At 46.0% G+C, this 27,199-nt stretch overlaps 2 protein-coding genes and 1 long non-coding RNA gene across 7 annotated transcripts in view; 2 read left to right on the top strand and 1 right to left on the bottom strand.

The window, feature by feature from the left end:
- The window catches only part of SYN1 (synapsin I), a 105,933-nt gene extending 100,384 nt beyond the window's left edge, over positions 1-5,549 (bottom strand). For both annotated transcript variants that reach the window (XM_083592183.1, XM_083592184.1), the window contains exon 1: positions 4,583-5,549. In XM_083592183.1, coding sequence (XP_083448309.1) covers positions 4,583-4,932 — 350 coding nt within the window. In that variant the 5' untranslated portion in view covers positions 4,933-5,549. The remainder of the gene's footprint in view (positions 1-4,582) is intronic.
- Positions 1-27,199, top strand: part of LOC310752282 — a 40,006-nt gene that overhangs the window by 3,403 nt on the left and 9,404 nt on the right. The gene's annotated exons all lie outside the window — the stretch shown is intronic.
- Positions 24,526-27,199, top strand: part of LOC310752274 (uncharacterized protein) — a 311,176-nt gene continuing 308,502 nt past the window's right edge. For all 4 annotated transcript variants that reach the window (XR_014542883.1, XR_014542884.1, XR_014542885.1 and 1 more), the window contains exon 1: positions 24,526-24,873. Coding sequence is in view for 1 of the 4 variants with exons in the window: in XM_083592332.1 (XP_083448458.1) it covers positions 24,807-24,873 (67 nt within the window). In the remaining 3 variants the exon portion in view is untranslated. The remainder of the gene's footprint in view (positions 24,874-27,199) is intronic.

The raw sequence follows: 27,199 nt of genomic DNA, 5'->3' as shown, positions 1-27,199 counted from the left end.
TTTGTAGGCAAGGACCTAGGGTGGGTTAGTGTTGCGTTCACAGATAATGCCAAGCCATAGTTAAAACAAGCCAAGGTTATGAACAATAACAAAAGGATAGCTTCAGCAAATGATTAAGCCACTGGGCAGGGTTCACATAAACCATGGTTTTAATGTCATTCCACCAGGGCCTGCAGGTATAAATTCAAAGAGTCAAAGAAGCACCTGCATATAGACCAAATGTACACCAACAGTAAGCCTGGTTACTTCAGAATTGCACCCAGAGCAATCTTATCAACAGAGACTGTGTCATGGTGCCCCACCAGAGAAAGACATACTGGTAAAACCCAATCCACTAAAAAGAAGTGTGAATTAAGGAGCCCCCTGCAATCAGCTCTGCAGGGATGCACCACAACTCCCCTAAGGTCACCAACGTTTTTCTAACAAGACTTCCTTTGCCTGTGCCTGGGATGTAGAGCTTGAACAGAGAAACCACATGGCCTGAGAGTGGGAGCTTGCCTAGTGAACCACCTAGGAATGTGTGTGTGCCCAAGCCACAGTGTCCTTCTCTGACACAGAAGGAAATAGGGCTCTGCCATAGCCATAATGGTGAGGTGACTAAAAAGTGGCAGAGATTGATCAAGCTGGAACCCAGGTAGGTCTCCATTGGTCAATAGTTATTAGAGCTAACCGCCATCTGTATTGGCATTCTGTTGGCCTCTGAAGACACACCGGTTTACGCAGGCATTCCTTTGATGTCTCAACCCAAGTTTCCTGTTTCAATTGCTGTATTGTTTTAACAGGTATGCTTTAATTTTAATTTATTTTAATTTATGGATCTATAGCTCAATGTTTTAACACGATTATTTTGTTTTGTATTTTAATCAATTATTTTTATGTGTGATAGTACTCACTGAACTGAATTTCAGCCACCTCTTTTTCTTTTCTTTTTTCCTTTTGCTGTTCATGACAACCATTGGGTGTTGGCACCCACTGCATGTTTATCAAAATATGAGTACCAGCACCTTATGATTTTGTTTTGTTTTTAACCAAAAAAAGCACTGTTTTAAATTATGGTTCTTTACATTTTAATTTTCTGTGTAACTAGTTTTTTATACTTTATGCTAGTTTTTTAAAGTGCTTAGGAGCCTGTTTTTGCAGTGGGAGCTGCAACAACAACAACAACAACAACAACAATGATAACACAGCTTTCCTTATTCAGTTCATTTTTTGTTTAAGGCGCATGCTCACAGTCACTCTTTGTTGCTTACAAACAGATGCCCCCTTTTCCCTCAAGTGTTTGAAAGTGAAGGACTGTTTTGAGTTAATCTGCACATCCAATTCTGCCTTCACACAAACACACGGAGAACAGGAGCAAACTCTGCCCATAACTCTGCCTATTAATTACAGGCAGAGCTCTTGAAACATGAACAGTCCATAACAATGACAAAGAGGCAGCAAGGCCGGCGCAAGTGCAGGGATGATGGAGGACTGAAAACCATTGAGGTTGCAGAGCAGAGCGGCCCCACAGCTGCCAGAAATATATATATTTCTTTTCCAGAAGATCTTCCTCTGTTTATGAATAACACCCAATGTATAACTCAAAGGCATGAAAGGGCTGGGAAACCTTGAACGATCTTGGGAAATGCAGCTTCCTGTGGGCCACTGGGACATAAACATGCTGCATGAGAAACTGGTAGAATTCATAGAATCATAGAAGTGTAGAGGTGGAAAGGAGCCTGGCCCAAAGGTCATCTAGTCCAAGGCCCTTGCTTTGGTACAGTTCGTTTTGGGGGCCCAATCCAGCCCCCATGGCAGTATATGTCCTTAAAAAAAGCTCAGCAACTTTGGTTGGCCCTCACACATGTTCCCTTCATCAAATCTGGCCCTCTTTGAAAAAAGTTTGGGCACCCCTGCTTTAGTATAACATACTTACTGATGTATCCTAAGGCTTAGTATGTCATGACAACCAATCATCTATTTTAGCCAGTATCCTGCTATGGACAGTGGACAGTATCAGGGGTTATAAAGGAGGTATATAAAACAGCTTACACTCCTTCAGTTTACACCCATTCTACAGGTTAATTAGATCATCATTCACAAAACCATTGTTTAACTAATGGTGAAGTCACAATGAATTGGCTTTTTCCTTTCCTCCCTCCAGGGGATTATGGCGCACTGGCAATCCTCCTGAATTCTCTGAGATGGACTGAGCTTGCAGGTCCTGACTCAGCCCACTTATGTTGATTCCCCCACATTAAAACAAAAACAAAACACAATTCTACAAACTGGTGCTGTCCTAATATTCCTGCCTGCCATCAATTTGTCTAGCTCATTTTCTAATCCAGTTATACAGTTGACCATTAGCATATTCTGGGGCATTCAATTCCAAAGCTCAGCAGTTGTGCTGTATTTTCTAGTTTAAAATCCCTATTTATTTTACATTATGTGCGCATGTGCTCATTTCATCTGATCCAATTCCATGCACAAGGACTGATCCCATTCATAATGGAAGCATTGAGTTCTCCATCTTCTTACCCATCAGTCTTGTTCAACTAGCCCTTCTTGGTTATCACAACCTCTCAAAATCATGATTCCCTTGGGAGAGTTCACAGAGTCCATTCTCACCCTGTAATGTTGCTCTGATAGAGAAATCAGGGGCAGGCGAGAGAAGGCTCTCGGGGGATGCCTAGCACAGGAAGCTAGGCATGATTTAGCTCCATACCATATAACATGCCTGTCCCCAGCTGTTGTCCAGCCTGGGATTTTGGCACAGGAAGCAATGCTCAAGGGACTGTGGCTTGTGCTCCCTGGCTGGTGGGTCTCAGAGTCCCTGTATAGAAACCACAGGTAAATGGAGCCTTCTCTTCATGTTGGCTTCTGGAAAACTGGACAACCATGCCACTTACTGGCCAGAGTGGCCCAACAGCTGTGGGTAGAGAAGGTCACCCAGCCAAGGAAGCTGGAAGGTTGGGGGGAAAGAAGGCAGAGGACAAGTGTAGGCTCTGGGAGAGCCAGGAGACAACTGGTGCTTGTGCTGTAGCCTCTGAAGGGAGGGGAATCTGGGTGAAGGCATGGTGGGGGCAGGAAGGTGAGTCTGGAGGGACTGGGTCTGACTGGTGTGTCAAACCAAAGAGTCACACATTCTCTGGAGACTTGGAACAAAATTAGACCATGCAGCCTTAAGAACAATCCTGGCTTTTGGTTGTGATCATTCCCTAAGGGAGTCTCCTTGGGGAAGTGCAAAATTGTTTCACCAAAAAGCTGAAGGATGAACCCAGACAGTTCCCCTTCCCCTTCATCTTCCATGAGCCTGGGGAGGGGGAAAGGCAGACACAGATAGAAGCATCTTCCATTTTGCCCAGATAACTCCCTGAAATTCCTCTTCAATTATTCAGACCTCCTCCATACCTTAGCAAGGCCAGCCAACCCAAGATGCAGACTGGGAGGGCAGCCAAATTGGCACTCGTCACCCAGCTGGCATTTTTGACTTCTTAGCCTGATACAGGTTGGGGCTGCAAGACAAATGCTGGTTGTCCATCCCCTCTTTTCTTTTCTTTTCTTTTCTTTTCTTTTCTTTTGGTAAACCGTTTTTTGTTAGGAAAACTAAGCACCATTTCTTTCCCACAACTTCAACACACACCAACCTGTTTCACCTGGAAATCTCTCCCCTTTCCTCCTCTTAATGAAAACATGGTCTACAATGACCCTGGGCTGAGTTCACCTCTGGTGCAGGCCAAAGGGTACATAGCCTGGTGGCCATCAAGGTCCACCTGCTGTCTGACACCTTCCTCCCTCTATCCCTTTCTTTGTCACCTCTCACAGCCCTGTCAGACGGGCAATAGATACTCAGCACAGACACAGATGGGGCATGCAGCAACAGAAAAGTGCAAAGGGAAAATAAGAAGAGAAAGTGAGGGGGTGATGCAATAGCTGAGGGGGGAATGGATTTTGGGATGGAATGACAGGTCGGATGAAGAGGTGGAAGAGGGATGGGTGGGTGAACTCTAAAGGAAGGTGGGAGCCTGCAAAAGTGAGAACACTGGCGGGAATGAAGAGAGGCACTGCAGCGCATGCATGATAAGGAGCTGCTTGCCTTGTTGTGCGCTGTGACAAAAGAACAGGGGGGAACAGCAGGGTTTAAGAAGCTTTCCCACCTGGTGCCCTCCAGATGTTTGGGCAGTGCTGGCTGGGACCAATGGAAGCCGCAGCCTGAAACACCTGGAGGGCACCAGGTTAGCCAGGACTGGGCTGAAGAGCAGCTACCAGGTTGCCAGCTTGCCCTATGCTTGACACAAAGGTGCCACGCAGTGTGGAGACAGTTGGGTGGGGGGAAGCCGGCCTGGAGGAAGCATCTGCCACATCTTGGTGCCCCGACACTCGAAGTGGCCAAGGCTGGGGGAGGGGAGAAATAATAGGGATGGTTGGCCCCCTCTGGAGAACTGGGAGCGGTGATGGGGGGGGGGGAGAAGCTAATCCTTTGTCTCCTTCAGGCAGAAGGAGGAAGGAAGGGTGGATGGATGATGGGTGGATGGATGGAGAGATGGAGGGATAAGCGGGGCGGGAGGGGCGGCTTCCCCATCTCCCCTTGCCAGCTCCTTACCAGTCTGTCCCTGGCTCATCCACCACCAGCAGCACTTTGCTGCGCCCCGAGGACCCTCCGGAGCCGGCGACCCCCCCGACCTGCTCGCTGAAGGTGGCCGCCGCCGCCGCGGTCGTCTGCTTCACGGCGTTGGAGAGGGAGGAGAAGAAGCCCCCGGCCCCGCCGCTGCTGCCCGCGCCCGGGCTGGGGGCCGACGGCGGCCTTTCGGCGGGCGAGACGCTGCCGGGCGACGGCGAGGTGGCGCTGGGGGGCGGCGGAGGGGGCTGCGGGCGCTGCAGGTCCGTCATGTAGCCGTTGGGCAGGTTGGCCATGAAGTTGCTGTCCGAGAGACGCCTGCGCAGGTAATTCATGTTGGCGCCGGGAGGGGGGTCGCAGGGGGTCGGCGGGGGGGCAGGGGGACTCCTAGGGAGGGGACCCCCTCGAGCGCTGCGTCTCTGGGTGGGGTGGGGTTTGTTAAGCCTTCCAGGTGGGATCCCCACCACCCCCACCCCCGGACGGCTGCTGCGGAGATCTCAGGGGTTGATCCAGAGAACGGCCAGCCGGGGGGGCGACTAACGGGGAGAGGCTCCCTCCCTGCAGCAGATCTGTCTCCTGTAGGGAAGATGAGGTTGCTCTTTTCCTTTTACCCTCTGGGATCCTTTGCTTCTGAAGGGATTTGCAGGAGGGATCTCTCTCTCTCTAGCCGGGAAAGGGTCCTCCAAAGCGCTTTCTCGGCGCGCCTGCCTCCTGGGGAAAGGATCTATAGGGAAAGATGGGTGCCCTTGTTCCCCTGCGCTTTGGGAGCGGGAGATCGCTCGAGAGAAAGGAACAGCCAGCCCGGCGCGGCTCCTCCCAAGTCCTTCTGCGAGCCTCAGCAACCAGCCCTGCCCAGTTAAGCGGCTCTCCTGCGCGTGGACTCGCCCAAATGCTTCCCTTCCCCCCTCTGCGGCTGCAGTGGTAGGCGCCTTGCCTCTGCGAAGCGAACCCCGGGGTGGACCATTAGACGACGGGAGAAGGGGAGGAACTCGGCTGCTCTCTCCTCCGCCCCCTCCCTGGCGAGTGCGAATGGTACGGCCCGGTACCCAACAGCGGAGATGCAGGGACAGCGGCAGAAGGATGCTGATGATGCTGTGCGCTCCGGTGGAATTGATGCTGGTGGTGCCACTGCCCTTAATGCTGAGGTTGACGTCATGGTGCCAGTGTCGATGATGTCACGAAGTGGTGGCAAATAAATCCCAAAGCTGATTTATATTCCCACTGGTTCCACTGCACTTTAAGATGTATCAATGGATATCGGAATAAGTGGAAAGCCTCCCTTGAGGGCTGCAGGGAATGGGATACAGTCACAGGGAGAGGCGGGAACTTCCCTCTTGCCCATATTTTGATCCTTCAATGAATGGGCCAGAGACAGACAGCCAACCACCACCCAGGACTTTGAGAAAGAAGAGAAATGGGAGGTCTGTTTCCTACCTGCTTGAAGTGTGACCCGGCCGTTATGTGGACTTTTAATTGTAGAATTGTAGAAATGCCATTGGTTGTTTCTAGAGGTAGTTTGATTGTTTGCATTTAATCTTATTTTAGCTTATCACATGCCACTCCAACAGCTTCTGGCATTCTGCCCCTGAATACCAGTTCCTGGGAAGCACCAGTGAGCCAAGCGCTGTTGCCGCATCCATGCCCAGCCTGCAGGCTTCCCACAGGCATCTGATGGACCCCGTGAGAACAGGATGCCATGGACTGATTGGGCCATTGGCCTGATCCAGAAGATTCATCTTGTGTTCTTAAGCAGTTTATCAATCTGTAAAATAAATAAATAACAATTTACCTACAGAGCTATGAAAATAAGCAGAGAAGGGAAAGGTGCACACCACCAAGCAAAAAGAAAAAACCAAACCAATAATAATAATAATAATAATAATAATAATAATAATAATAATAATAATTTATACCCTACCCATCTGGCTGGGTTTCCCCAGCCACTCTGGGTGGCTCCCAATAAAATATTAAAAACACAATAAAACATCAAACATTAAAAACACCTTCAGGTGTTTTCGAAAAGTCAGGTAGTTGTTTATTTCCTTGATATCTGATGCGAGGGCATTCCACAGGGCGGACGCCACTACCAAGAAGGCCCTCTGCCTGGTCCACAGGGGTAGAAGGAAAAAAGATTCATGGCCCTTGCTTATTTGTTTGTATGTTGCTTACATGGCACTATCAGTGCTTTACAGACCAACATTAGGAAAAAGAAATAATGGTGCCTTCTATTAAGCTCTTAACCTTAAAGACTGTACAGGTATCTAGTTTATCTCAGGCTCACATAACAAGAGGGACCTGTGATTAGCAGGGGCTTTCCAGCATGGCCCCATGCTGCAAAAGCAGATGCAGACACACTCTTCGGGCAAGAAGATGATCATGAGGCATTCAGATGGTTTCTCTCCGTGGCTGAAGAGGTTAAGTATGCAGGGTTAAAACTGCATATATTTAAATAATTAAAAAAATAAAAATAAAGAGCAAATGTGTAAGGAAAATGAATGCATAGCACAGCCATAAGGTATGGCAGACAGTAAACAGGGCTAGAATTTTTTCTGTAGGGGAAGGAGAAGCCTCAGGCCCTATCACAGCATTGTTAGTAAAAATGTTTTAAAAGGTTTTTGACTAACTGGGTTCCCCCTGCTTCTGCTGAGTTACCTCTAATGTTTTAGTTTTGGGGGTCTCTTTTGAGATTTGTTGCTGAGAATTTTGATAGGAATGGGAAAACTGTTATAGATTTTATTACAGTTGTTATTTTTTATTTTAAAATGAGCTGGGGTATACATTTTTAAAAATTAAAAAACAATAAATAAAACACACAAGCAGAAGCACTTTACATGCAGCATCATTTCATATGGAACTATACAAGCACACAGCTGTAGTCTGAGAATTTCCTTGAGGAAGCTGAATGATCCTGAGCAGATAACAAATAAAATGCAGCCTCCTATGTACCTCACCTGAGAATAAGCCCCACTGAATATAGATGGGGTTACTTCTAAGTAAACATGTCAAGAACTGGCCTGTTAAAGTAGCAGCCAGGGCATTAAGCTTTGCCTGTGTGTGTGCACATGGTGCTTTACAGGATAATGCTATTTACTCAAAAGTAAATCCTATTGAATTTAAGGGGTATACTCCCAAATAAACAGTATTAGGGTTGCAGCTTAAAAGCCTTAATGAAGATAGTAAAAAATGGTGACACAAACATTGGCAAAACCACTTCACATATGAATACCTGCAGCAGCAATTCACAGGAAAACACACACAAAGCAGCATTTCACAAACACACATCCAACTGCAACAACTTCCCTTCCCACATCTTCTGTCTTCTGCAGCTGCTCACCTGCTCACTCTGGCAAGGGCCATTTTTCTTTTGGGAATCAGGCTCCATCTGGGAAGCTTTAATCTGGCAGTGATCATGTGCTGAACAACCATAGCAAGAATATAAATAAATGTGCCTTTATGTAATAATAATAATAATTTTTATTTATACCCCGCCCTCCCCAGCCAAGGCCAGGCTCAGAGCGGCTATGTAGATAACCTATTGCAAATGAAACCTTTGAGACTTTATAATATTAAGAATACACACAGATGTTCACCAAGCCAACACAAAGAGAACCTTTGCAGTACCCTTGAACCTGGCAACTCCAACCTACTAAAAGAGAAAATTAAGATTTAGGCCACATTCACACCAAATGTTTAAAGCACTATGATGTCACTTTTAAAAGTCAAGCCTTCCTCAAAAGCATTCTGTAGTGTGTTAAGAGTGCTGAGAGTTAGGAGATTCCTATTCCCCTCCCAGAGCTACAGTGCTGAAACTGATTTAACAATCAGTCCTTCCCAGGGAATTCTGCAGACTGTAGGTCTGGGAGGGGAAGAGGTGTCTCTGAATAACTTTCAGTGCCTTTAACAAATGACAGCTCTCATAACTGGGAGGAGGAAGCCATGACTTTTTGAAGTGGTATCATACTGCTTTAAAAGTCTGGTATGACGCCACAGTTTGAGGGGCCCCAAAAATGGTAGGAAGGGGGGGACAGCTGCACCAGAAAACAATATTTGAAGCTGCAACACAGCCATTATTTATCAACAGCTTCTGAAATGTGTCCAGATTTTACCCCTTTCCAGGTAGATCAAATTTCAGAAAAAAGCATATTGATGTTATGATGACTAGAATTTTCAGTCTTTGTAAGGACAGAATGCTGAAAAGGTGAATGCTTTATAAAGTTTCTCCTGTGGCTTGGCTGTATCATTAGACAAAATTCCCACTGGAGACAACTTGATACTAAAGCTGCCCCTTCTCTCCTGAGTGCCAGAAATGGGGAGGGGGTGAATGAAAGGGCTTAAACAAGCCCATAACGTCCCTGGAACTCACAATGCCCTCAGTGCGGGCGGGCAGAGGGCAACTAGAGCACTGCTCCACCAAGCTCAGCCTGCCCCACCTGCCTGCCTGCCTTCCGACTCGCTAACCAGTCTAAGGGTTGACATTTCCCGCTGGCTTCCTCCTCCTTAGTCTCAGTCTTGCCCTTGTAGATCACAGCAGGGAGGAGGTTGGGGGAGAAACTAGAATTAGCTGACTCAGCCTGGCTCCACCTGCTCTTGGCCTCCCGGCCTTCCACTTTAGCAGTTCCAATGGGCACCAGCTGCCACTCAGCACTGGAGGCAGGACAATGGCATAAGGTTTGACCAGGCAATATTTATCAGGATGGGTGTGCTGTCCATAGTGCTGAAGATGCTGTGCCTTTGTCCATGGTGCTGATTGAACCTTACAGTTATGCTCTACCCTGCATATGCTGTGGAGCATGGGTAGGCAAACTAAGGCCCAGGGGCCGGATCCGGCCCAATCACCTTCTCAATCCGCCCACATATCCCTCTCCCACCAAAAAAAGGCCAGTTAATGTGACACTGGTGATGGTAATATGTAGCAAAGATGCCTGTGCATCTAGCCATGATGACTCACATCTCCCTTTCAACATTTGCTGAAACTGGACTAAGCTCAAATACATCAAATATAAATTAAAGCCCTCGGTGTCAAACATTCTCTACCAAAATAATTTGGAGGGAGGGAGGATTACATCTTATTTTCTCTTTTTGCTATTGAATAAGTAGGCTGCAGACCTAGCTAGAACTATGACAGAGGGTCTCCACCCTCTCAGCCCTCAGGGTGTCGGCATACCACTAGCTTGTGTTTCAGGATGTATCTGGGACAATTCATGCTGTTCACACCAGATTCTGAATAATCACTGATGTGTGCTCCCCTTTTGGCGTGTGTGTGTGTGTGTGTGTGTGTGCGCACACGCGTGCTGAGGATAAACTTTCCCCATGGTGTTCTTTGCAGTGAATTTCTCAGCACATAATTTTGTGTGTCTTTTCTTCTTCCTTTTTCTTGAAGCACAGAGCCAGGTCAAAAAGTGTCTGAACTTGCTGTGGTTTTGATTCTAAAAGAAAGTAAATGTTGAGGGTAAATTCAACTGCATCTCCCACAGGCCTGGTGGAAATAGTCTCTTGTTCTGGCATTGTCTCCTCTTTCTTTGCTAAGTGCTGTAATTGCACGTCTCAGTTCCAGACCTGCCAGGGGTTCTTTAGGTGTTAATAACACACTCGCCTGGTTGCATATCTGCAGGGCCCGGCTGTATTCTAAATTACACCTTGTCATGCTGCTCCAGTCTCGCTGAACATAATTGTACTGCTTTGAAGAGGAGGGGGCAGGAAAAGACCTATTGGAAGTGTGTGTACCTTCCAATTCCTACTTCTGCATGTGGAAAAGCAAATCTACATGTATCTACCTATAGATGTTTGTGGAAATCCCTGATAAAGTACTGAATGTGACATATACATTGCTCATGTGTATTAAGTCTGCAAGGACATGCCAGCATTTGATTTGGCAGGCCTGTTTCAGGCTATATGAGAAATTGCAAACATGCATGACTTGGTATGATGGTTTCTGTTTTAATGATTTAATGTGCATGTTTTTGTATATTTTGTGGTTTTGCTGCCTTGGGCATTCCACAAGGTCCTAAATTCAACAAATAAATAAAGCTGGAGTTGTCATATTTGCCAGCATCAAAAGTGCATTTCTGTATGTGTTCCTGCATATTAGTATATTTCTGCCACAATTTGCACCAATGCAGAATGGCCTGTCTGTCCTGGTCTGCTTGCTTGTTTTTGTGGCCCCTTGACTTTCCCCCTCACATTTTCACATGCGGGGTTATGACTAAATGAGGCAGCCTCAGAAACTGTGAGGACTTCGGCTGCTGCAGTAGTGCAGGGGGGAGGGAGAGATGGAGAGGGGTTAGAGGATTTTCTGCTCTAGCATCACCATGACAACCACACTGAAAGAACCCTAGAAATCCCTTTCTTTCATCTAGGCCAATCCTGGCCTTTCCCAGTGCTGAGAGCGGGGGGGGGGGTGATGGAGGGAACAGAGAAAGAACAGCAGCTAAAGAGAAGCTCTTGACCACTCCAGTCGCTATGGGGATGTCTAGGATAAAGCTAGGAGGTAAGAGGGTAGATTTCCCCTTATTAGCCTGAGCATCAGCTGGGGCCCAATTGAGCTAGGATGTGCCACTAGGTGTCGCTGCCGTCTTGATTTCATTCCACTCAGAAAGGGGCAAGATATCCCAAGATATTTCCCTTAACCCAGGGGTGGGAAGCCTGTAACCATGAAGATGTCCCCAGACTAATCTAACTCCCATCAGGCCTGACCACTGGCCACGCTGACTGGGCCTGATGGAAGCCAGATTCCAACACTACCCAGAAGATCACAGGTTCCCCACCCCGGCCAGATGGGTGGGGTATAAGTAATAAATTATTATCATTACTATTATCTTTTCCCAGGTGCCTCAGAGGTAGGGCTGTTCCGCCAGAGAGGCAAGGTGCGGTGACTGCCTCAGGTGGCAGGATCCACAGGGGCAGCAGAGCTGGTCTCCCTGGACTGCACCACCTGCTGCTGCCACAGTGGCAAGAACAGCTGTGGTCCACTCCTTGGAGGCCAGATCTGCTTCCTCCTTGGCAGCCCCCCCCATGCCACCTGTGCAGTGGCCTCTTGACACATAGGAGGTCTGCTAGTCTTCTCCCACCCTTCTTCCCAATGATGATATTTCTTCCCCCCTTGTTCCTAATGTAGCTCTTCACTCATTCCTTCTTCCCTGGTTGGGGGAGGTGCCAAAATGTCTTGGAGAAGGACAGAAATGAAGCCCATGTCAACATTTCCAGCCCAGAGCATGGGAAATAATCTGCTTGAGTTTCAGTCTGTTGTGCCAGGGTTAAAGATTCGCTGACGTGGTTAGTGGGGAAGGAAAAAGAAGCCTGACCTGGCCATCTATATCTGTCATATTTCATACTGCTGCCGAGACCCTTTGTGGCTTTTGCTGTTATTCTCAAAACAGCCTGCTGCACTCCCCCCCCCCAACATGAAGCCCTCTTCCAGGCTTCCCATGCTGGCTTCCTGCTCCCTCCCCACCCAAACTGCAATGCTCCTCAGATATAGAGATTATCATCCAAAGAAAGATATACAGTGGTACCTCAGGTTACAGGCGCTTCAGGTTACAGACTCTGCTAACCCAGAAATAGTACCTTGGGTTAAGAACTTTGCTTCAGGATGAGAACAGAAATCATGCTCCGGCGGCGCAGCGGCAGCAGGAGGCCTCATTAGCTAAAGTGGTGCTTCAGGTTAAGAACAGTTTCAGGTTAAGAACAGACCTCCGGAACGAATTAGGTACTTAACCAGAAGTACCACTGTAGTCTCCCTGCATACAGTTGCACAGCCTCCAGTTTCTCACTGATGAAAATAGGGACACTTGTGCATGCTTGCAACATCACTAGACTCACACCAAAGACACCCTCCCACATCAAATGTTGCTGAAGGCACTTCACCACAGGGGGCATGTTTTAATGTGATGATTTGTTGCTTTAAACTGATTGTGTTAATTGTTAGCAGCTCTGGAAACCCAGAGAGGTATGTAATGCATGTAAATAAATTAATATTAATTAAATCTGCTATAGTCCTGTTCTGCACTGGCTGCTTCAATAAATCACTCATATTTTTCTTCCCTTCAGAGAGAAGCATAATCCCAATATATGTCTACTCAGAAGCAAGCCAATTGAGTTCAGTGGTTCTTCCTCCCATATAAGTGCGTATAGGATTGAAGCCGAATAATATATAGTAGACCATTTCAAGTCACAGTGGATCTGGTTGTACTTTCAGAATAGTTTCCAAGCATTTGTTATGTGACAAGTTGATGGCAGTTGTGGGTGGGAGTTTTTCACAGACAGAGAGCGAGAGAAATAAAGATAGAGATCCTGTTTTGCTCTAGAAAATAATTATATTCAAAATGGCTTACAAAACCTAAAAAATAAAAGTATAAACATCAACTCATTCAAGCTGCAATGAAAACATAGAAGTATACAGTGCGAAGGGTTTATAATGTACAAAGACACAGCAACAAGCAACCAGGCTCAGCGTGGGGAGGACCTGCTGAGCATCAGCACAGCCTGATTAAGTAAATGTGCTTTAAGTGCCTGCCTACGCGCAGGAAGAGAGGGATCCCAAGAGAAGGAATGCATCTCCGGAGAAGGAAGGCCATCGTTTTAGAGGAAAGGAAGCCATGCTCTGAAAATGTGTGCACCAAAACCAAGATGCATTTTCATTCCAAGGTGGGCTGAAAAGAGAAGGACTTGTGTGTGTGCGTGTGTACAGCAAGGCTGCAATCCCACCCTGAAGACTAAAGTCACCTCCACACCTTACATTTAAAGCACAATTAAAACACACAGATTTTCTGCAAAGGTTTCTGGGAACTGTAGCTTGCCCTTCACAGAGCTACAATTCCCAGCAACTTTAACCAAACTAAAGTTCCCAGGATTCTTGGGTGGGGGGCTGCCATGTACTTTAAACGTATGGTGTTGATGTGACCTAATAGAATATGATGGATCCTTGTGTGCTCTGAGGTATTTTCTAGTAGAGAGAACTGGCGATCCTGTTGAGATCCTGTGTTACTGTGCAGCTTATCATAGACCCCATAGGAGCCAACCTCCAGGGGTCAAAGGGTCTTTGGTGCCCTAGTGAAATATTTGAGGGGGCCTCCCCCCCCAAGTTGATGAGCACTGCCATTCAAATGGTATCCATGCATTGCATCATGTGGTCAATTGTGCAGGACAGTGCTTACTTGGCCCCCCAATATTTTATTCAGGTCTTAGGAACTGCATATGCTCCAAGTGCCCCGATTTTCCAGGGATAGTCCCAGAATTATGAAAGCCATCCTGCTTTCTGATTTGATCTGAGAGGAGTTGGTGCTTGGCCCAAGCCATGGTGGGGGCAGTGGCAGTTGTGAGGGAGCATCCCATGGCCTCTCCATGGCCACTGCTGCCAGTCTCCTTGCTTGGGCAGCTCATGGCGGCTGTGGGTGAGGAGGGGGAGAGGCTGCAGCCGCCAGGGCCCAGCCCTGGGCCACCTTGGGCAGGGAGAAAGGGGAAGCAGAGCAGAGCGCAAGGAGTCTTGTTTTTTATTATTATTTTAAAAATGCTTTGTGCATCCACATCCTATATTGCCCCTTTCTAAAATTTATTTGTGTGTGTGTGTTTGTTTTTTTGTAAATCTACCAAAGAATAAAATAAAATTGGGATTAGGGAATTTTCTCAGGGCAAGGGAGGGCATGGGTACTGTGTCCCGTTGGGGTAGTGGGGGTGGCACTCGCCCTTCTTCTGATAGGAAATGCTCTGCAGGTGGGGGGAATGGGGGTTGAGAAGGGTCAGTTGGGGGAGTGAGAAATGTCCCTATTTTCATCTGTTGGAGGGTATGGAGCTGTGTGCAATGAAAACTCAGATCATGCAAGGGTCACTGCAAACCTGATCAAACACGTGTTGGAACACATTATTCTGCCTACCATGTATCTATGAAGGCAATGAAGAAAATCTACCCCGACATGTTCATTGTGTCCTTTTCTGAGTGATTCAAACTTTGTTAACATGGATTCCATGCATATGCAAGGCACTCGGTTACCCAAGAGACCAACACTCCGGCTACAACGTGGCCCCTCTGTCACGGGTTGCTGAAGAGACCCAGCTGACCTCTGCAAAGAATTGGGCCTTCAGAGTTGTGGGACCAGATCTTTGGAACTCTCCCCCCTTGAAATATGCCAGGATCCTACCATTTGTGCTTTTGACAGATGCTGAAGGCATTTTTCTTCACTCAGGCTTCTTTGGTATAATCTTGTTAATTTGTCCACAACCACTGCTGAAAGCCAGGGGAGGACGAAGGGTGTGTGGTAGGGATGGTCCACCCCGGGTGTCACCACTGAGGGGGGGTGACAAAAAGCCAGCCGGCACTCATCGTGGGGCCTGAAACAAATACCCCAACACTGAGACAGTCTGGGACATATGCAGTTATGGAGTGATGCAGGATTTAGGATTGCCAGGTTGATTTCTGGCTTTGCTTGTGAGCCCTTAAAGGGCAAGGTGTGACAAGTGGAAATTCAGAAAGTGAAGCTTTTCCTACCCTGTTAATGTGTGCTGTGGTGGGATACCTTCTTTAAAGGTCTTTAAAAGGACATAATTCCAGATGGTGGCAGAGGCAGGAACACCCAAAGCAATCCTAATGCATTCCTTCTGTGCGGTGACTTCTGTTGTGACGCTAAACGCTTTCCTTGAGCTATAACAAAGCAGCTCAGCTCCTCAGCGCCTCGCTGTTTTTCGTGCTTCCACCTGTAGCGCCACCAGGGAGGAGCAAGGCAGGCCTGAACGCAGACCACTGCAGCACACTCCCGGCTAGTTGCAACAAGCCCGGCATGAACTCCTGGCCCACAGGCCTCCCAGATGCTTCAGAGGCCCAGGCAGCACCAGCTGGAGTGCAAAAATGCAGCTGCCTCTGGGCAGGGATTGTTGAAGGTGTGTTCGAGGGGGATTTCCTCTTGGGAGAGGGAGACTCCGGCAGAAGGAAGGGAAGAGGCAGTTTCACTTAAAGAGGGGGGAGGACAAGCAGAAGGCAGCCCAGTTTTGCCTTCCAAGATCTGTTCTTGAGTCTCCATCATGGTGCCAATATGTGCCACTCAAGAAACCATTAACGATGCCTTCTTCTTCCCTCTCACTCACTTACTGCATGTGATTCCAGAGCACTCTCAGGATCCACCCAGACTGGTGTCTCCCAGAACTACTTTGGTTTTTTTGTTTTTTTTAAAGATATTTATTGAGATTTTACAAAAAAGTAAGTTTACAAAATAGAAAAAAATCGTATAGAAAGAAAAAGATACAAAAAAGAGAGCATACAAAAATACATGAAAAATAAAAAAGAAGAATAAAAATACAAAATACAAAAAACAAATAAATAAAAAAGAATTAAAAACAAATCCGTTTTTTGTAACTTTAAACTCATTAGCTTGTTTCCTTGGCCTCCTCACACCTCCCCTTTTTGTATTCCCATTTAAATAATCAAATCAGCAAATCCTTACTCTCTTTCGTTTATCTTAACTCTATATCTTAACATATTATAACTCTATATTTTCATCCATTATCAATTCATTTTTGCATATTCTTATTAACTTTGTTGCTAATGCCACTTATTTTCAATCCAACATCATTTTAACATTCATTAATTTTACAGTGTTTCTGAAGATAGTCTTTAAATTTCTTCCAGTCTTCTTCCACCAACTCTTCTCCCAGGTCTTGGATTCTGCCAGTCATTTCCGCCAATTCCATATAATCCATCACCTTCATCTGCCACTCTTCCAGGGTGGGTAACTCTTGTGTCTTCCAATACTTTGCAATAAGTATTCTTGCTGCTGTTGTTGCATACATAAAGAAAGTTCTGTCCTTCTTTGGCACCAATTGGCCGACTATGCCCAGGAGAAAGGCCTCTGGTTTCTTCAGGAAGGTATATTTAAATACCTTTTTCATTTCATTATAGATCATCTCCCAGAAAGCCTTAATCTTTGGGCACGTCCACCAAAGGTGAAAGAATGTACCTTCATTTTCTTTACATTTCCAACATTTATTATCGGGCAAATGATAGATTTTTGCAAGCTTGACTGGTGTCATGAACCACCTGTAAATCATTTTCATAATATTCTCTCTTAAGGCATTACATGCCGTAAATTTCATACCAGTGGTCCACAACTGTTCCCAGTCAGCAAACATAATGTTGTGACCAATATCTTGTGCCCATTTGATCATAGCAGATTTAACCGTTTCATCCTGCGTATTCCATTTTAACAGCAAGTTATACATTCTTGAAAGTATCTTAGTTTTGGGATCTAACAGTTCTGTTTCCAATTTTGATTTTTCCACCTGGAAGCCAATTTTTTTATCCAAATTATAGGCCTCTCTTATTTGATAATAATGAAGCCAGTCTCGCACTTTATCTTTTAATTTCTCAAAACTCTGCAATTTCAATTTGTCTCCTTCTTGTTCCAATATTTCCCAATATTTCGGCCATTTGGCCTCCATATTGAGCTTTTTCTGAGCCTTCGCTTCCATTGGTGACAACCACCTTGGTGTTTTATTTTCCAGTAAATCTTTGTATCTTATCCAGACATTGAACAATGCTTTCCTGACAATATGGTTTTTAAATGCTTTATGTGCTTTAACCTTCTCGTACCACAAATATGCATGCCATCCAAAAACATTGTTAAAACCTTCTAGGTCCAAAATGTCTGTGTTCTCAAGAAGCAGCCAGTCTTTCAACCAGCAGAATGCTGCTGATTCATAGTAAAGTTTAAGGTCTGGCAGGGCAAATCCACCTCTTTCCTTTGCATCAGTTAATATTTTAAATTTTATTCTAGGCTTCTTGCCCTGCCAGACAAATCTGGAAATGTCTCTCTGCCACTTCTTGAACCAGTCCATCTTGTCCAAAATTTGCAATGATTGAAACAGAAATAACATTTTTGGCAATACATTCATCTTTATAGCTGCAATTCGACCCAACAGGGAAAGCTTCAAATTTGACCATATTTCCAAATCTTTTTTCACTTCTATCCAACATTTCTCATAGTTATCTTTAAATAAATTTAGATTCTTAACAGTCATATTAACCCCCAAATATTTTACTTTCTTAACTAATGTTAAACCTGTCTCCTTCTGAAACCTCTCTTTCTCAATTGGTGTAAAATTTTTCTCAAGGACTTTAGTTTTTGACTTGTTCAACTTAAATCCTGCACTTTCTAATCTCCAATGGATTCTGTATGTTCTTTCCTTCCACATCCAAATTTGTGATGGTGTTTAATTTTTGTCTTTTTTTCATCTGCCAGGCTAGCAGTTTCCTGCATTTATTAGCCGATTCAAATGTCTTTTGTCTCATCTGCTTAATTTTCCATTCTACTTCCTGATTTATCATTTTCATGTATTGTACTTGATATAGCTTTATTTCTCTCAGAATCTCTTGCGACTTTGGTTTCGCTCTTAATTTCTTCTCTCCTTTTATTTTTTCCAAGATTTTATCTTTTTTCTCATTTTGAATTCTCTTCTTTATTGCGTTCTGTTGAATCAGAAACCCTCTCATGACCGCTTTGCTTGCATCCCAGATTACTCTTTTTTCAACCGTGGTATTCAAATTTATCTCAAAATAATCTCTCAAGATTTTTTGGGCCTTCTTGGTAACCTCTTGATCTCTAAATAAGGTGTCATTCATCCTCCATCTGAAGGAACCAATTGTTGTTAGTTTCATCTCCATCTTCACCGCATTATGGTCGGAGCACGTTTTTGGGCAAATTTCCACTTTTCGAGTCTTAGGTGCCAGTCCTCTAGTTATCCATATTTGGTCAATTCTTGTCCATGTCATTTTGGCTTCAGAGAAGAATGTTCCCTCTCTTCCAAGGGGGTTCCTAGTTCTCCAGATGTCAATCAAGTCCATATTGTCAGTCAGTTCAAAAAAGGTTTTTGGTAGTCTGCCATCTTTAGTTACAACCTGTCTCTGCGACTTATCCATATTTGTAGATACCACTCCATTCATATCTCCCATCATAATAATGTTGTAGATCATGTAGTCAAGCAATGTCTCATGCAATTTCTTGAAGAATTCAGATTTCCCCTCATTTGGTGCATAAACTCCTACAATCAGAAATTTTTCTCCTTGTGATTGAATCTCAATTGCCACAAATCTTCCTTGTTCATCTTTAAAAACAAATTTCGGTGATAGGCTCTCTTTGGCATAAATAACAACTCCTCTCTTTTTAACCTTGTCCGATGAAATAAACTCTTGACCCAATCTTTTATTAATCAGTACTTTCCTGTGAAGCCTTATCACATGAGTTTCCTGTAAACAAATTAAATCCAATTGTTCCTTTTTCAATAAATGAAAGACTTTCTTCCTCTTCTCCGGGGAATTAAATCCATGAATGTTCCAACTTAATAATTGCAGAGACATGGTGTGGTTATTCTATTCTCCTCCAACTGCTCCCAAAAGTTCTTCTTGTTCTGACGGTGGTATCGCTTTTTTTAGTTTGTCCAGTCCCAAAGGTGGTGGTACTATGTCTAGTACTCCTGGTCTTAAAGCTCTTAGCTCTTCTAGTACTTCTTTTTGCAGGTCTTCTTCGTGGTCTCTCAAAAATTTTCCCTTATCTTCCACTGATCTTATTTTGAACTTTTTCCCTTTAGAGGTAAAAGATAGTCCCTGGGGGAATTCCCACCTAAAAACAATTCTGTTTCTTCTCAGTAGGGCCACCAGATCTCCGTAGTTGGTTCTAAGATCCAATAGATGTTTCGGTATATCCTTAAAAATCTCCACTCTCGAGTCGTTGATCTCCAAAGTCTTCTGGAAGTGCGCACTCAGTATTTTATCTCTCTCTTCTTTCGTTCGGAGGGTAACCAAACAGTCTCTCACCCTGTTTTTTCTCCCTCCTCTTCCAAGTCTGAACACACTTACTATCTTAAAGTCTTTCTCCAGCTCCAAATTCCAAAATTTTCCAAATTCCTGCGTAAGGTAGTCACTTAGGTTATCTTTTTCAAGTTCCGGTACTGCCCTGATCCTCAGATTGGTCTGTTTCTCCCTCAGTTCAATCAAAGACAGAAGTGACTGATGGTCCCCAATCTGTTTGTGCATAGGTTTTATTTCTTCCTCTACAGCCACTGATTTTTCTTTTGCTTCCTCAGCTATTTTTCGATTAGACGCAGATTCTTCCAGCAATTTTTCAATAGATTCTGTATTGGAATTCACCTTCTGTCCCAGATTATTAATGCTGGCAGTATTCCTGTCTATTTTAGTTGATTGTTCCGTAACTTGTTTGCTTAGGCCTTCCAATTTTTCATAAATTTTATTTAACACAGAAGTAAAATCCCCTTCTGAAGCCATTCCTTTTGACCCAGCTTGTGCAAAATCTTCCCCCTGTGTCACAGGAGGGCCGGGAACAGATGATCTACGTTGCTGGGAAACTGTGCTGGGCTGCTGCACTCTAGCCTTGCCCGATCTTGTTGTCCTATCAGTCATCACACTTTTGTCTATGAATCAAGGTCGATCCCACGGTCAAGTCTTACCGTGGAAAATCCCCAAAGTCCAGAATGGAAAAATCCTCCAGCTGGATGTGCAGCTTCAATGTTCCTCTAGGGGGACACTGTAGCAGTCATTAAAGTTACAATAAAGAGTCTTTTCCAACTTTCCTAAGTCCCCCTCAAGAAAACAAGCAACAGTTTCAAGTCCAGAGAAGACCTTCAACAAGTATCTCCTTTGCAGAGTTAACCATTAAAAAGTTACATTGTCTATAAATAGTGCGACTCTCAGTGCAACAATTCTAGTGGACCTGGCAGTCCGTTCCCAGGAGTTAGATAATTGTCTCTATTTTTTCCAGAAGTAAAAAAGTCACTTTTCCCTCTTCCCCCCCCCCCCTCTCCACTAGCCTGGGGGGGGGGGAGTTCTTTCACTTTGATGTTCGGATTTGGAACTTTCAAAACACTGCTCTCCAGGTCTTAGCTTAAAAAAGTCTTTGCTTTGATCTGTGTACAGAAACGGAAGGCGGACTTCCTGTTTACACCTTCCCGCTTCAGTGCCAAATTAATCCCTTTTTTCTCCTTTTAGTCCCAATTTCTTAAGCTTCACCTACTCACGGGTAGTTGTTTAGCAGCCGAATTGTCACAGGAAAAAGGTCAGCGCTCTCCGGCAACAGCTGTGCGGCTTCACCCCACGGAAAAAGTGATCGACTCTCAGCACCGCGCCAAGCTCCCGTTGCACTCCGGAGCCCCTTACAGGGTCCCTTCGCTAGTCCGGGGGGCGCTACAGGTGCCCGCCGAGTCCCACGGTCACAGGCTTCTCCTGCCTGTGATTTCCACAAGGGTCTCCGCTTCGCCGTAGCGGACAGACCCAATGGAGACCGCCATTGCCGTTGGCGCCACCTCCGGAAGCCTCCTCCCAGAACTACTTTGTTCCTACTTTCCGGCTGTAAGCTGTGTGTGGAATTGCAACTGACTTTCCACACTTTGCGTGGGGTAGCACACTGTGTGTGCACTCACTTGCTCGCTCGCTCGTTATTTCACTGTAACACCCTCTTAAAAGGTTACACACTTGTGGAGCTCTATGGATGGAGAAGGGGCAAACATAGTGACAAAACAGCACTGGCTGTTAAAACCAGAAAAGGAAGTGTGCTTTATAAAATGGCAATACTTTAATTTGTACCACAGTGCTTTTTCACCTAAACACTATTCTGTGAATTAAAAAAAAAAAATGGCAAAAGGTGTTTTAAAAGCTTGAAGAAAAAGCCCTAGTAAAATGGCACCATTGTGTCAATAGTGGGGTTGGCATATCTGGACACCCCCAAAATTGTTAAGCTTTTTTCGCAAATTCCTCCCACCTTTGAAATCCCAGGTGTATGGCAGCCCTGGTCAATAGTGAAGGTGTGCCTAAGAGCTTTAACATATGGCCTGTTTATTCATGCATCCTGATTTATGTGGTTCTTACATCGTTATATCCAATATTCATTGAGCATTTGCTCTGATTTGTTTCCTGGGCTGTTATATGGCGGTGAGCATTCAGCCTGCATTCATCCTGATCTGTTTGCAGGATGTTTACACATGTTCTCATTAGTAATTCCTTAGTCCCACACTTTTCTGTGCAATTCCTCATCATTTTCCAACCCCCAAACATCTGTTTGCTTTGAATGGATTTGTTGCACCTGGGTGACACAGCCCTGCAATCTACTTTAATCTTTCAAACCTACCGGTAATGTTCTGGTATGCACTGACAGTCTGGAGGCTCTCAAAGTAGTTTTGTAGGCAAGGCTTATCTGTTGCTCTTTCTTTCTCGGGACAGTGCCTTGTGACAATGCAGCATTCATTTCAAGTTAATTGGGAAAATGGGAGTTGTCGTCTCTTCCCCTGAGACAAGTACTGTTAGTTTTCTGACACATTTAAAAAGTCATTTTCTTATGGTCTCTCTGAGTGTCCCTTATTTTGGAGTTCTTCCCATAGCTCACCTGCCCATTATTTCACTGCACTTGCCAAAATGGAAGGGGAACCCCAGGCTCAGACAACAAACTTCTGGGATTCAGGCCTTAGCACGGAAAGTGCCCAGTGCTCCTGACTATGTAAGTGGTGTGATTTTCAAAATGCACATAAAATCCAAAAACAAATAGGCCCAGATGATTGCTAGATTACCATACTTTATTCAGAAAATCCACTCTACCAAAAAGAGAGAGAAATCCTAAATATGTTGGAATATGCCTACACATGTTGTACGTGAATGTTACATCCTTGTGTGGCCATCAGGGGTATCAAGAGTGGAGCAGGCACAACCTCACTCCCCTCCACACATCATAGGCCAAATCGGGAGAGATATTGTTTGAGACAGCCTTTCACCCCCAACTAAGATCTTGAGATCTTGCTGCTGCTAAAGGCTCTGGGAGGTAGGGACACTTTTGCTTCTTGTTTTTAAAGGGTAAGTCTCCAGGTTAGTAGCAGAAACAAAGCGTATTTAAGTGCTGGCCAGGAGGGAGAATTTCACTGCTATTTTTCTCTGCCGCCCCTGGTTGTGCATTCAGACACGCAGATCTTCTTCGCTAGTCCTCCTCATGCATGTCTGGAGGGAGATTTTGTTCTTGAAAAGGAAACTGCCATGCAGGTGGAGTGAAGCTAGATGAAGAAGAAAATCTCTGGATCTGTGCCTCTGGGGCAAACCCGGGCAAGCCCAGGAATCCTGCCCCGCAGCCTGCTGCTTTAAACTTGCTGGTTCCCTTCCCCACCTCCTTCCCAGTCCACTCAGAAGTCCAGACTTCCAGACTCCTCACCCTCACCCACTAGACTCCACTCCTTCCTAACAAAACAGCTGCCTCTGGGGCAGGATGGGGCGTGCCAGGGGAGACAGGCCTGCTGGTCCAACCCAGGCCTGCCATCTTCCCTCCCTCAGGCAAGCCAGGGTGGAGAAGGCTCATGGAATGCAGCCCGACTGCTTCCAAGGGTGTGGGGCAGCCAGCCCTGACACGCGCCCCAAGTCATTGGGCTCGCTTGGCTCGTGGCTTCCCTCACGCCAGGACTGGGTGGGGCCCCCTCCCTTTAACCTCTCTGTTGCCAAAGCCTGCCACCCTTTCCTGGGCTGTTTCCACAAACTTCCCTGAGCTAAGAAACAGGGAGCTCCCTCCCCCTGCTTGGACCCTGTCCGCTGCCATGAATTCCCTCTCCGCCTCCGCCCTCCAGCTGCTGTGGGTGCAGAGTCTTGCCTTACAGGGTTGTTGGGAAGGCTGCAACCAGATAATGCAAGTGAAGCCGCTTGAACATTCTGCAGTACAGTAAAAAAAATCAGTTTCCAAAATACAGGTACCCCACAAGCTTCCCACAGAGCGTAAGCCAACTTCTGTTCTCTCCTCCGAGCTCTTCTCTTTCTGTCACACGCACCTCTATTCTCCCAGTGCAGTAGCACCCCAGATTTCCACCCAGAATTCAACCCTGCCTCCACCTCATTACATACATTCCCATCACCTCATCACTACCTAAGTGGTGGGTGGGGGACGCATAGCACATGCCTTAGCTCAGAGCAGATTACAGGGGGGGGGGGTTGAATTTGGTTTGACACAATCCTTGTGCCTGCTCTGATCCCTTCTAGATTCTCAGAAGCACACATCTCGAACATTTCTCCCAGGCTTCAATGCCATACCCACTCCCATGGGGGTAGCCAAAGGGGGCAGGGAGGGGCAGCTGCCCCCCATCAATAAAAATCAATAAAAATACATAGCTAACTGAGGTCCTGGCTACGCCCATGCCCACTCCCCATTCTTCATGCATTCAAAGGATGGACCTCTGAGACCCTTTCCTGCCATCCGTCCCTTTATGTACAGTGGTACCTTGGGTTACATACCCTTCAGGTTACAGACTCCGCTAACCCAGAAATAGTACCTCGGGTTAGGAACTTTGCTTCAGGATGAGAACATAAATCTGGCGCTCTGGTGGCACGGCGGCAGCAGGAGGCCCCATTAGCTAAAGTGGTGCTTCAGGTTAAGAACAGTTTCAGGTTAAGAATGGACCTCCGGAACGAATTAAGTACGTAACCAGAGGTACCACTGTATTTGACTGATCAACTAATACCAAATTAGAAATGAAAACTGATATAGGCTTTAAAAAGTGTGAAACAAGTAAATTGCTTGTTTTGAGATCAACTGTATGATGTACAAAGCAGCAATCAAAGTATAAAATGCAAACTGTAACACCCCCACAGACACTGAGATTAGCAGATCAGAATCTCCCCAAATTTATGCTCAAACCCCTGATTCCCACCCCCACAAAGTGCTTCCTTGCTCTTCCAGCATTTGTCAATGGAAGCTCTGTACAGCTCATCCCCTTGGAATATCCCCCCCCCTTTGCCATCTGCTGCACACCTGCCTCTTTGGGGGGCACTGCACTCTCTTCCCCCTCCCCACAAGGGTGTGACATAGTGCACAGACACACACACACACTTGCCCTGAGGGGCTAACAAGAGAGGGGAGAGGAGGGTGTCGGGCCTGTTAGAACTGGCCAATTCTAGCCCCACCTCTCTGCCTCTGCTAGGTAGAAATCCAAAAGTTCAAGAAGGGATGCTGTGGGTGGTGACAGAAAGTTGCACTCTTCGAAGAACAACCTGTTGGGTCCAGAGAACTTGTGGTCCCCTTCAGCCCTGGGGAGAAAAGGGGGCGCATTCAGAGCCTCCCTTTGCTGGAGTAGGGAAAGATCTCGAAATACCCACAGCTTGAGCAGATTAAACATCTAGATTCAGGGTGGCCCTGATTTCTGCAGCGAATTTCTCTTGAACAAGCGGCAACTCTCCTGTGAGGACCTCCTAGCAGAGATGGCCTTGGCTGATCTTCACTACACCACAGGCATCAGCAGTGGATTCAAGGTCTACATCTTGGAAGGTGAGTCCCACAAACCCTTGCCTTTAATGCAGTTTGTGTGCAACTTCCAGTGCTCCCTTTTGCAGCCGCAGAGGCAGTGGGATGTAGCGGTTAAAATGAGCACATCCCCTTTAACCTGGCTGAGTGCTGAGCCTAATGCTGCGCACGGATCCCTGTTCCTGCTACACCACGTATCAGCCATATCCTGAGGGCATGAAAAGCAATTGCAGGCCTGGGAGAGCCAGCACCCTGCCTGCCACCATCTCGGCTCTTCCAGGTGTCCCCACTTCGATTCTCCTCAGTGGCCTACTTCACAGGGCCGGCCACTCTAATGCTGCCTTGCTCCACACCCCCACACCCCCACACCCCCGATTCACCCTTAGAGGTGCATATTAGAGTGGAAGTATATTGGGGGAGAGAAAATTTTCCATTTTGAATTTGAATCTGCTTGCAGTATTTCGTTCACACATTCACCTCCTTCTGATTTTTCAATATGCATACTTTTATTTTTATTTGTTTTATAGGTTTATAGGCTGCCTTTTGAAAAAGGAACACAGTTTATCCCCACCAGCTGGTGGTTCCTTTTAGATTTGCACACATTACTCTTGTCTGTGTCTATCCTTCTTCCCCCACTGTTGTCTTCACAGTTGGAATTTGGATTGTATGCTCTCTGGGGCAGAGGCTTCTGTCTTTTACAGTGATTATGGTAACACACCATGTGCTCATCTTGACTGCAGCCCACAAAAATAAGGGGTGTTAGAATCCCCTTTGGGTGGGGGAAGTGTTCTGTCTTACCTGCCTAGAGCAGGAACAGTGGGGTTCAGCTAGGGAAGGGGGTCAACAAAGGGTCTCTTGGCATATTGAGACCTATCGGATGTATTGCATCAGTAGCTTTCATGGACTTGAACTCACTTTGGCAGATCCAGGCAGTATTGTCCTCAGTTTCACGCATATGATGTGAAGTTGGCTCTCATCCCCAATAGCTTTCCCCACCACAAATCTGGGCAAGCGCTCTGAAACAAGCGAGAACTGGCATGAATATGGGACAAGGTGCACTGCTAATTAACTAATCCCACAACCTACTAACACAGGTCTAGAGGCACATTGCATACAGAAGTGGTGTCGGGTGCCACACCAGTACCTGTCTGAACAGGAACCATTAGTCAATGCCATTGCTCCACCCACTTTGAAAAAAGGAAGGAGCATTCAGCCCAGACATTTTCTTTGAGGTCCAGACTTATGTGCTCAGAAAAGGCAAGTGGCATTGCCTACCTAGAGCTGCACATAGAATGCAGATGGAGGGAACTGCGTATGTATTTGAATGGTTGGCCTTAAAAGGGATATCAGGGATGGGGAAACTGTGCCCCCCCCAGATGCCTTTGGAATACAGCTCCCATTATCCCCTCACCTTCGGTCACGCTGGCAGGGGATGAAGGGAGCTTGAGTCCCAACAACCTCGGGGGGGGGGGAGCAACAGGTTCCCCATCCCTCATCCCTGTTTTAAATAAATAAATGGATGAATCAATGAATGAATGAAAGCCAAGTCTCCCTGCACATAGACACCTAGCATGGCTCAGCTAGGCTCTTTTCCCAAATGTGCTCATTTTTTATGGGTATAGGATTTTTAATTCCTTTTTTCTTTTTCTTTTTTGAATGAGGAGCATTCAGAATGGGATCTGCACCCTGAGGCAGTTCAGTCCTAGGAGGGTGATAATTTCTGCATCTGCCCTAAGACTTAGAGTGCTGCCGTTCTCAAGAGGCTCCTTCAGAGCAACTGATCCTCACACGCCTCACGCGCAGCCCAGACTGCTGCTCTGGTTATCAGGCAAACAGGAGGCAGCCCCACATGGCGGGTGGAGAAGTGCTGCTGCTCAAAACTCCCCTGGTCTTTTGGGTCTGTGGCCAAGCAGGAGAGCGTAGCAATGCATTGCTAAATCAGACTGGCCCTGTGGCATTGTCTAGAAGCCTAATAAAAGTGAAGATCATGTTCCCTGTGTGATTATACAGGAGTGGGTGGGGTGGGGTGGTAAAGCTTATATTCTGTGAACCGCCTGAGACCCCTGGGTATAGGGCGGTATATAAATTTAATAAATAATAATAATAATAATAATCCCTGACAGGTGCCAGACAAAGTCAGTTTAGGAGTTTTTTAAAAAAGTTAAACGTCTGCATCTCAGGGGGGAAAGCATCTGAAAACAGAACTTGGAAAGGTGGTCATTTTGTGGAATTTGTTGACACCTGAGTATCTTTCCCTTTTGTTTCTGAAATCTTCATGGCTACAAAGTCAGCACAGGACTATTCCCTTTATCTTCAGTCTTGGAGAAAAGCAGAAGGGAAACTTGAAGGA

The sequence above is a fragment of the Podarcis filfolensis genome (genome assembly GCF_964270895.1).
Source record: "Podarcis filfolensis genome assembly, chromosome: 17".
In the NCBI taxonomy this organism is placed as follows: domain Eukaryota; kingdom Metazoa; phylum Chordata; class Lepidosauria; order Squamata; family Lacertidae; genus Podarcis; species Podarcis filfolensis.
Note: the sequence above shows the minus strand (reverse complement) of the source record. Positions and strands in the feature narration are given on the sequence as shown.